The 11,779-nt window shown below is 41.8% G+C and overlaps 1 protein-coding gene across 1 annotated transcript in view; it reads right to left on the minus strand.

Moving 5' to 3' along the window:
- The window catches only part of KCNMB4 (potassium calcium-activated channel subfamily M regulatory beta subunit 4), a 69,608-nt gene extending 58,179 nt beyond the window's left edge, over positions 1–11,429 (minus strand). The window contains exon 1 of the mRNA XM_007195022.2: positions 10,765–11,429. Within this exon, the coding sequence (XP_007195084.1) occupies positions 10,765–11,100 (336 nt within the window). The 5' untranslated portion in view covers positions 11,101–11,429. The remainder of the gene's footprint in view (positions 1–10,764) is intronic.
- Positions 11,430–11,779: the final 350 nt, after the last annotated feature.

Genomic DNA, 11,779 nt, shown 5'->3' on the forward strand with positions numbered 1-11,779 from the left:
CAGTTTTTTTAGGGTAAACTCCTTGAAGTGAACTTGTTGTCACTTCACTTGATTGTCACAGTGGTTGTCAGGTATGCACAACTTCAGTTACACATACTATTGATATGTTTGATTATTTTTCTGAGTGGTTGAACCAATTTTCCAGCAATCAGTAGGATTTAACATTTTCTCAAAACCTCACCAACATCTGGTCTTATGAAACATTAAGTTTTGCCAATCTGATGGGTGTGAAACGGTATTCCATTATTGTCATTTGAATTTCCCTGAGATTACTGGAATACAGCATTGTTTCACATTTATTGACCATTTGAGTTTTTTCATGAATTGACTGTACATAACCTTCACTGATTTTCCATTATGTCATATGTCATTTTCTTAATGATTTGTAGACATTTTCATAAATGCTGGATAGTCCTTTGTTGATTACTTGTTTTACCATTATCTTTTACTAGTCTGTGGCTTACATTTTTACTTTGTTTACAATAATTTTAGTCATATGGAAATTATCGTTTTAACATATTCAAATGTATCAATCTTTTCCTTTTATGATTTGTTCTTTAAGCCTTATTTGAGAAAATATTTCTTAGGCCTATGTCATAAAGATATTTTCCTATTCCAACGACTGAAAGTTTTATAGTTTTCTTTTCACATTTAGGTTTTATTCCATTTGGAATTTGTTGTTATGGGTGTGAAGTATGTATCACATTTTATTTCTTTTTTACGTAGAGCTAATTGCTCAAGCATCATTTATTCATAAGGTCACACTTTCCCTGATGAATTTCCCACATCTTCTCTGTCTCTCAGTAAAATTTAATCATTTCTAGCTTAATTTCACTGAGGATATAATCTTTATTATTTCACTGCTATGAAATTTGTTAAGGCTTTCTTTATGGCCCAGAATGTGATCGGTTTGGGGAAATGTTATGTGGGCACTTGAAATGATGTGCACTCTGCTGCTACTGGATATACTATTTTATATATGTCAATTGGGTCAGTTGTTAAACATGTTATTCAAATCTGCTGGATGTGTATTGATATTGCTTTTGTCTGATTGTTTATCAGTTACAAACAGAGGTGTGTTAAAAATCTCTCATCATGATAGACTTGTATATTTCTCCCTTGAGATATTTCTATATATTTCTGCTTTAATTTTTTTGTTTTTATGTATTTCAAGGTTATATTTTTAGGTACTTCCCAATATAGAATTGTTATATTTTGTTGAATTAACTTTTATAATTATGAAATGTCCCTTTTTATCTCTAGTAACATTTTTTTGCTTCAAAGTCTACTGTATTTCATATAATACAAGTACTCCAGCTTTTCTTTCTTCATTTTTTTGGGGGTTGATGTTTGTATGGCGTATGTTTTCCAGTCTATGATCTCTACCTTTTAATTGGAAGCTAGTCCATTTATATTTAATATAATTATAAATTTGGGTTTAAATCTATCTTTTTGGGCTTCCCTGGTGGCGCAGTGGTTGAGAATCTGCCTGCTAATGCAGGGGACACGGGTTCGAGCCCTGGTCTGGGAAGATCCCACATGCCACGGAGCAGCTGGGCCCGTGAGCCACAACTACTGAGCCTGCGCATCTGGAGCCTGTGCCCCGCAACGGGAGGGGCCGCGATAGTGAAAGGCCCGCGCACCGCGATGAAGAGCGGTCCCCGCACCGCGATGAAGAGTGGCCCCCGCTTGCCGCAACTAGAGAAAGCCCTCGCACGAACCGAAGACCCAACACAGCCAAAAATAAATAAATAAATAAATAAATAAAGTAGCTATAAAATTAAAAAAAAAAAAAAAAAAAAATCTATCTTTTTTAAAAAAAATTTATTCTACCTGTCTACATTCTTTTTACTCTCTTTTATTGCATTCTTTTTTTTTTTTTTTTTTTAAGGATTTTCTTTTTTATTTATTTATTTATTTATTTATTTATTTATTTATTTATTTTTGGCTGTGTTGGGTCTTCGGTTCGTGCGAGGGCTTTCTCCAGTTGCGGCAAGCGGGGGCCACTCTTCATCACGGTGAGGGGACCGCTCTTCATCGCGGTGCGCGGGCCTCTCTCCATCGCGGCCCCTCCCGTTGCGGGGCACAGGCTCCAGACGCGCAGGCTCAGCAATTGTGGCTCACGGGCCCAGCCGCTCCGCGGCATGTGGGATCCTCCCAGACCAGGGCTCGAACCCGTGTCCCCTGCATTAGCAGGCAGATTCTCAACCACTGCGCCACCAGGGAAGCCCTATTGCATTCTTTTAAATGGCTTGCTTTATATTATTTCATTTCCCCCACTTATTAGCTTGGTAGTTATATACTTTTTTACTGTATAAATTCTTGAATTCAACACAGAACCACTAAATCAGAAATTAGGGTGAAATTTCTGATTCAGTGGGTCTAGGATGGGACTTGAGAATGTGCATTTCTAACAAGTTCACAGATGATGCTGATGCTTCTCATCCACTGCTCACACTTTGAGAACTATTGGTTTGGAGGAAGAAATTGACTAGATATAAGGAGATTAGTGAAGAGATACTATAATAATCAAAGCAAATGATAATATCTTTGACCAGGATAGTGGCAGTGAAAATTGAAAAAGTATTAATACCAGAGAATAATGATACCATTGATAGAAACAAAAGATTCCAGAATAGAAGCTGGTGTTAGAGAGATAAAGATTTTCTTTTGCCATTTCTCTCTTTGTAACAGAGGAAACAGGTAATTATAATCAGAATAGATCTTACTCTCACTAAGCATATTATTGTCTGGTTTTCCATTCTTAAGAACTATTTTAAAATAAAGTTGTGTCGATAAAGACAATTGTATAAATATATTTATTACACAGGAAAAACTGGATTAAACTCCTAGGATTTAGAATGTAATTTTCTAGGATTTAATTTCTGCTAATGAGATACAACATCAATATATGCTGCTGCAATATTGTTAGATTATAACTAGTAAATTGGACATTGGATAAGGTTTCAAAGTCCATTTGGTCTACTGCATCAGTTAGATGAATGGCACAGAAGAATTTAGATGAATGGATATTTCTTCACATGTGCTTCGGTATACAGAGAACTTCTAGTGACCCAATCTGCTGGATTCTGCTACTCAACCAAGCAAATACATGAAACAAGTTTGCTTGATTAGTTTATTTACAAAAATGATCATAAATTTAAATAATTTAATAAGCACATAGTTCCCTCCACCTTTTCTTTTGGCCATGCCACATGGCTTGTGGGATCTTAGTTCCCCGACCAAGGATTGAACCTGTGCCTCCTGCAGTGGAAGCACCGAGTCCTAACCACTGGACCACCAGGGAATTCCAGTTTTCAATTTTATAACAGTGTTTATTTTAAAAGAAAAGAGGGTATTACTAAAACTCAAAAGTACAAATTTTTACACATTGATTTATGTGACCTAGAGAATACCAAAGGCACAGCATGAGGACTAGTAAGAAACATATGTAATATTAAAAACCATTCTGGGGCTTCCCTGGTGGCGCAGTGGTTGAGAATCTGCCTGCCAATGCAGGGGACACGGGTTCGAGCCCTGGTCTGGAAGATCCCACATGCCACGGAGCAACTGGGCCCGTGAGCCACAATTACTGAGCCTGCGCGTCTGGAGCCTGTGCTCCGCAACAAGAGAGGCCGCGATGGTGAGAGGCCCGCGCACCGCGATGAAGAGTGGTCCCCACTTGCCGCAACTAGAGAAAGCCCTCGCACAGAAACGAAGACTCAACACAGTCATAAATAAATAAATAAATAAATAAATAAAAGAACGTGAATTTCTTAAAAAAAAAAAACAAAAAACCATTCTGTTCAGTATTTTACTGTGAATATTTATGATAATTGTAATATAAATATACTGTTTATCTAGGAACTCAATAGGAAATTCTGCTAAAGACGGGAAAAACATTTTTAAACCCAAGGTAAATAAAACTTGACATCTTCCTTCATAAATGAGTACCAAAAACATTTTAGATAAACAAAATTGACAACTAAAAAAATCTTTATGATTCTGAGGCAAGTTTGTGATAAAATATATGCATTTTTCCTCCAAACTTTAACTGAAATATATTGTAACATCACAAATCTCTCTTATAAAAGTAAAAAGTTTCTGATTAGAGTTTGAGATACATAATTTGGGGAGTTCTTACAAATAATTGAGATCTTCGTAAAAGCATCCACAAATGGATGTCAGGGAAGGATTATGATAAGTAATCTCAGACAGGAAAATCCTAGCAGCCTGCAGATTAGATTGTTTCTAAAGAGCTATAATATAAGTGGATATTATCTGACCAAGTTTTCAAATATCTTATCATATTAGTCACCTACTCAAAAGCCTTCCTTGACTTCTGTATTAGTTTCCTATTGCTGCTATAGCATAAATTTAGTGGCTCAAAACAACACAAATGTATTATCTTACAATTCTGAAGGTCAGAGTTCCAAAATGGGTCTCACTGAGCTAATATAAGGACACCAGCTGGGCTATATTCCTTTCTGAAGGCTCTAAGAAAGAATCCATTTTCTTGCCTTTCCCCACTCCCTTGGAAAAGGGGACTGCCTGCATTCTTTGGCTTGTGTCCTCCTTCTGTATTCAAAGCTGGCAACAGTCAGTTGAGTCTTCTTCAGATTGCATCCCTCTGACCTCCTCCTCCACATTTAAGGACCCTTGTGATTATACTTGGTCCACCAGGATATCTCCCTATCTTAACGTCAGCTGATTAGCAAACTTCACTCATCTGCAAACTTAATTCCCTTCTGCTGTGTAACATAAGATATTCACAGGTTCTGGGGGTTAGGGTGTGGACATCCTTGGTAGGGGGCATTATTCTTCCTACTATGGCTTCCCAATGTCCACCAAACCCATCCTATCTGTCAAGGACCTCTGCATTACTGACCCCAGTTTACTCTCCTGTCTTACCCCCAGGGCTCTGATCTTTGTGCCCTGGGTTCCAGCCACACCAGTTTACCTGCTGATCCTCCAACACAGCCCATACTCCACAGCTCCACAGCTTTGCTCCTGGCATTTTTCTCTTCCTTGATGTTCTCTTCATTCCTCCTCACCTTTCCTCCCAAGATAAAAATTCTATTCATTCTCAAAATTTCATGGCAAATGCTTCATTCTCCAGGAAGCTTTTCCCCTAATCATTCCACTCTAGATGTTTCTGTCATATTGTTTGCACCTCCCAGTAGAACTTGAGGTTTTGCCTTGTTTGATATCTTATCTCCTCTGTTAGATAATGATCTCCTTGAGGGAAGAAACTCAAGAATTCATCCTTACTTGTATGTCACTTAGGCATATCTAAAACTGAACCCTTGTTTTTCATGCAGACTCCTCCAAAATTACTCTTCCTCCAGTTTTCCGATCTAATAAAATAATCCTCCATCCCCAGTTGTGCTTGCCACAAACCTTGTAGTCATCCTCGATTCTTTTTTCTCCCATTCCTCACATCCAACCCATCAGTGGACCTTATCAATGCTACTCCCTGATCTAAGTCACCATCACCTTTCGCTTGTCCTACTGGACTCCCTATTTCCAATCTTGCACGCGCGCACACGTGCACACACACACACACATTCTGTTCTCATCTCAGCAGCCAGAGGGATCATTTAAATTTTTTACAAGTCTGAGTCTGATTCTATTTCAGTCCTGCCTAATGTCAGATAGCTTACCATCATGCTTAGCCTAGAATCCAAAGTCCTTATAATGTTCTATAAGGCCCTAGCCTCATCTCCCACCGTTCTCTGCCTACTCACTATCATCCTCACTGTTCCTCACACAGGCCTGGCAGTCACTTGCCTCAGAGCCTTTGCACTTGCTGTTGTGGAACATTCTTTCTCCAGATAGCCACATGATTCATTCCCTTATGTCCCTTAGGCCACTGATCATCCTCTCGTGTTCTTTGGGTCTCTGGAAATATCACTTCATCAGAGCCACCCTCCCTGATGGATCCTATGCAAAAGAGGAGCCCTCATTCCTTCTATCACTGTCTATACCTTTATGCTGCTTGAATTTTCTTTGCACACCTATCATTACATGATACTACATTATAAATCTATTTCTTGTCTGTCACTCTCCACTAAAATGTAAGCTCCATGTGGGCAGAGACTTTGTTCTGATCTGTATTCCAGTCCTAGAACCTGGAAACACACACACACAGCACAAAGTGGCACTTAATAAATATCTGTTAAATGAATGAACTCATCTTTGTATGTCCTCCTGTTTCTTGCCCAGTTCTCTGATCATAATAGATGCTGAAGAAGTATTTGTGGAATTAAATTTTATGTACATCCCCAATATTACTTCATATCATCACCAGAGGAAAAACAACCACAGTAAGCCACTTTTTCATGGAGAAATAAAGACTGTAGACAAGGTGTCACAATTCAGATGAGCCTTTTATTACTTAGTTTTGATATGATGGACCTCCCTAGAGCACAAAGTATTGCACATTTAATTCAAGGATGGAGTTCAGAAATTAACCCCAGCAGACCACACCATCTACACAGGAACTTTGTGTGTGCTGGGGGGTAGAGGCACACTAGTATGGATGTGTAGGATACCAAGAAGGTAACTAAGCCACAATTCCCTGTAGTTCATTATATCCAATTTCAGGGTATATACTTAAAGCCTGAAGCCTCTTCTAGTTCTTGCCTAAGTTTTTATTCTCTTGACTGCGTTTCTCTTACTTTTATAGTAGTACTGGTCTCTTAGAAATAGATGTTTGTCCTCTCTTTCTAGGTTTTTCATATCAGAGAAAGAAACTCAAAAATAAAACATATAGCCTCTAATCACCTGCTCTCTTGTTCCATATACAAGAGGCTGGTTTTAAAAATCCATCTTGGGCTTCCCTGGTGGAGCAGTGGTTGAGAATCTGCCTGCCAATGCAGGGGACGCGGGTTCGAGCCCTGGTCTGGGAAGATCCCACATGCCGCGGAGCAACTCGGCCCGTGAGCCACAATTACTGAGCCTGCGCGTCTGGAGCCTGTGCTCGGCAACGAGAGGCCGTGATAGTGAGAGGCCCGCACACCGCGATGAAGAGTGGCCCCCGCTTGCCACAACTAGAGAAAACCCTCGCACAGAAACGAAGACCCAACACAGCCATACATACATACATACATACATAAAAAGAATGTAAGCAGACAAGAATAGCATTAAAAATATTAAAAAAAATTTTAAAAAAATTTAAAAAAAATAAAATAAAAAAATAAAAATTCATCTTTTCTTTGCAATCCAATGTAATCAATGAGGCAAAAGCAAATGTTTGGAACTGCACAAGCTCATTTCATTTACATTAAACCAATTTTAAATGTTTGGAACTGCATAAGTTCATTTCATTTACATTAAACTAATTTTAAATGATTCTCTTCTTTTCCTTCAGAATTTGAGTCCCTCCTCTCATACCAACTCCCTATGTTCAGTAGCATCAGTAACATCTTTTAACCCAAACACACAAATATTAATCACAATGAATCCTTTCAGTTCTTATTTTACTTTTCTTGCACAACAGATGAGGACATTTTCTAAGCCAGTGTTTATTTTTACTTTGTCTACAGACTAGAATTACTTGTAGAACTTTTTTAAAAACACCAATGCCCAGGACCCACCCAAGACCAAGTCTGAATCTCTGAAGGCTGGACCCAGGCATCAGAATTTCTTTTTATCTTTTTTTTTTTTTTTTGGCTGTGCCACGCAGCTTGCAGGATCTTAGTTCCCTGACCAGGGGTTGAACCTGGGCCCTCGGCAGTGAAAGCATTGAGTCCTAACCACTGGATTGCCATGAATTCCCCAGAATTTCTTTTTAAAGTTCCCCCAGTGATTCTAATGTATGGCCATGGATGAGAACCAAACCTCTTAGCACACACAACTTCGAGTCACAAATAGATAAGGCAGTGATGAGAACAGTAGCCAGAGGAAGCTGACCCCAAATTTAGATTTTGCTACGGTCAATTCAAAGAGCAGATCCTTGCCCTGTGGATAATTAGGACTTGACTTGATGATTAGGATAACTGACTTGAGTACTATGTTACATGGCTGAATACAGTGATTGCTTTAGAAACAAGGATATGATTCAAAACATAAGTTGAATAGGACTTAAAGATATTTTGAAGAAATTATTAGTCAAAGGTCAAATTTATTCACACTGTCTTCTTTAGCAGTCTATGGTTTAAGATGTTAGATATGTGCAATATTCTTTCCCCTTCCCTGCTTTTTACTGTATCTAATGCAGCAAACTCAAGGGAGGGGAGAAAGTTCTTGTTCTCTTTTTCTAAAAAGAGATTTCCCAAATGGCTTCTTGTGGTAGTGGGCCATGAAGAAGAGAAAGTTGAAGGTGATTAGGATCCAGGACACTGTAGGGAATCTAGATATTCTACAAAGAGAATGGGGCACCATTCTGGTGGGGCACCCAGGCCTTCAATAAAAAGGTAAGGTCTGGGTAGCCGAGATGTAACAGCAACGGGCCGTGGGTATTGCCTAATTGCAAAGGCACTGTGGAAACATTCTGCTTACGTACTGGACTCTGGCACAATATTTTGGTTGAGCTGAATTTTTCCATCACTAATTGCTTACGAGAATTTCCAAATTGAGCACTTCATTGCTCAAAAGTCAAAAAGTGACTGCAAAAGAACACACTTATGTTCTATAAATGGTACAATGCAATCATAATTTGGATAAATAGATATATACTGCTTTGGCCGAGGAAACCTTGACTAAATTGAATGGGATGTTGTTCATCATTTTCTGTACATTAACATATCTTTCTGCAGTTCTGTCATTTCTTGTATACTTTACTTTATAAAATCTTATTTTGTTCAGATACTTCTTCAAAACGATTGTTGCCAGGATCCAAACTGGCACTGGAAGAAAACTGATTATTTGCAACAAAAAGAGAGAAATATCGAATCCTAGGATTACATATAAAGCATTACCCCTCCTTCCAAGTGATTTAAAAATCTATGTCCTAAATCCCAATTTATTTTTTTTGTCAGATCCTTCAAAATTACCTGGAAATTGTGAAGCAGCCTTTATGTAGTAAATTCTATCTTCTCAATGTCTTGATTAGATATTAGCCACTGACTGGAAAACGTGTATGTAATTTATTAGTGCCTGAACCACAATCTTAAACTAATTAGCAATGTTTCACCAATTATAACAACACCTTTTAAATGATGAACTACCATATAATTTCTAAATCACTATTTCTTTTTGACACCTTTCTTTTATATTAATGGTTTAATCCTGAAAAAAGTGATGTTTCTAAAACCCTGCAATTTGTTTTGAAATTCCTGAGCATTGAGCAGACTAATTTACAACATTTGTCTTTGAAACATTATTGCTTCTTCAAGACTTTGAACATTATACTCTATCTAAATTCTGTATTTCTATATTTACTGCTTATGTATTATCTTCATTTTTAAGGTCCTCTTCCTTTGTCAGCAAGGGCATCTTTTTTAAGAGAAGTCATATATTTTTCTTTAAAGGAATTCCCTTTTTAAAATTTCCCCAATTCAAGAATTTACTGTTTAGGCGACAAGAACAAGAGGTTTACTATAGAGAAATGAAAAGCTTATTTTAAATACTTGTAAAATATTGATATAGGATTCTTTTTTTGGATTGATATAATTATATCCTGTCACACTTAAAGTTGTTCCTGTGTACACAAGACTCATTCCCTTCTGGACTGCTTTCTTGCTTGATCTTCAAGCACTGCTCTCACAAAGAGGGAAAATGCCAGTAACTTCAAAGAAGATACACATCTTTACTTTGATAGTTAAGCAACAAGAAGAGCAAAAAAAGGCCAAGAGGAGAAAGAAAAAACGAAAGAAAATCCTTCTTGCAAAATCAGGTGTACTACAAAGCTCAATTAGTTCACAGACTGAGGACACTACTTTTTATAAGTTTTTTTCTCCACTGGGAACAGTTTTCTGTGTGTGCCTCTCTCTGCTCTCCATCCCTCGAGTCTTAACCAGGTTTTTTCGTTTTTGCTTGTGAGAACGAAAAAAGTTGCAGAGGAAGGAATATTCGGTACATTTCACGGAGGGTTTTCTATTTTCAGAAAGTTTTACCGTTTCCCAGGTGGCTCCCAATTGTTTCTAGACACACAGAGTCACTAGGCTCCCTCTAGACCCTTCTGAGAATCTATTTCATGAAAACTAGGAGTCCGCCGTACCCGCCCAAAATGGATCTACGCAGAATTTCGCGTTTGATTCCACGTTGTTTGTCGACCCACGAAAGTTCATCTTTGGACCACAAGTTAAAAACGTCTGTCTAGAGTTAAAAGGCAAGGAAACCTCTAACACCTTTCAAGGGGCTAAAAGACTCCCTGCACCTCCCAAGGCGAGTTCTGGACGCGGCCAGTGGGAGCTCGGACCTTGACCATGCGCCGGAGTAGGTGTATCCCCGCTACGCACTGGCTTTAACCGGAGGAAAAGTTAACTTTTGGCTCCTTGCATTTCTCCAATGTCAGTCCTCTAGGGCCCTAACCTAAGCTGGGCCAAGGCCTCAAAATCTGGGACCAGCAAGACAGGTGTGTAAAGAAAGCCTCCGGGCACCACGCACGGGTCGCCGTGCACAAACCCGCCTGAAGGACCGGGGGACCCGGGGCGCCCCGATGTACTTACTCCTGGTTTGAGTATAGCCTGCGAAGCCTCGTCGCCTCCTGGTAACGCGAGCATACTCCGAGCCACCCCGCGCAGGGTCTAACACTGACGCTCCCCCCGCAAACCTCAAGATCTCCGCAGGAGCGAGGCATCCCTCACGGGGCGTCCTTACCTTGGGGTTGGTCAGGAGCTGGTGCTCGTCGCTGTGCAGTAGCGCCCTGGAGTTGGACTCGGAGTTGTTCACGTAGACCTGGACGCAGGGGTACTGCGAGGTGCCCCTGCAGTCGGCGCCACAGGTGAAGGTGCACTCGAACACCTCGCCGATCTGCTGCACCGACAGCACCGTGCAGTTGGCCGCCGTGGCTTGCAGATCCTGCAGCGCGGGACTGAGCCAGCAGAAACCGAAGATAAAGAGCGACACGACGCCGGAGATGATGAGGAACAAGCCGAGCCGGATGCTCTTGTCCTCGGCTTCCGTGTACTCGTAAGCCACCCGGAGCTTCGCCATCGCCCCCCACTCCCGGCGGCAGGCACGTTCCCCCCGCCCCCTCCCGCCCCCTCCCGTCCCCGGCGCAGAGCCCGACTGCCTCGGGCGGGAGGAGCCGCCGCCGCGCGACAGCAGGGGAGTGGGCGGCCAGGGGGAGCGCGCGAGAACAAAGGGGCCGAGGCCGGCGACGCCCCCGGCGGCGGCAGCGCCCCCCCACCTCCCCGCCCAGCAGCCGCCCGGGCCCCGGAGGCTCGCGGCGCTGCCGCGGTTTCAGAGCCTCCTGCACCCTCGGGCGCTCGGAGCGCTCGGGCGGCTCCTGCCTCCAGCGCCCCCTGCCAGCCTCCGCCCCCGCGCTTTCCCCGCCTCCCCCACCCCGCCTCCTCTCGCCCAGTGTCTCCCAGTCTCCATCGCCCGCCTGCCGCTGCTCCGCGGACTCGCCGGGCAGCTGCCCGGAGGGCAGGAGCCGCAGGGCTGAGGCGAGCCCGGGGGCTCCCCCGCGAGGGAGGCAGCTCCGCCCGGCCCCACCCGCAGCCGACCGGGGTCCTCCCGCCCCGCCCCGGGGCGTTTCCCGTGGGCGAGGGGCGGGCGAGCCCCGGGGATAGCGGTGGCTGGCGCTCGGGATTCTCGTTAAATCCCTTTGGAGGGACATCCGAGATAAAAGCTTAGGATCAATATAATTTAACCGGAGTGAAAGTTTAAA

This window comes from Balaenoptera acutorostrata, chromosome 11 (assembly GCF_949987535.1).
Source record: "Balaenoptera acutorostrata chromosome 11, mBalAcu1.1, whole genome shotgun sequence".
NCBI classification, from domain to species: domain Eukaryota; kingdom Metazoa; phylum Chordata; class Mammalia; order Artiodactyla; family Balaenopteridae; genus Balaenoptera; species Balaenoptera acutorostrata.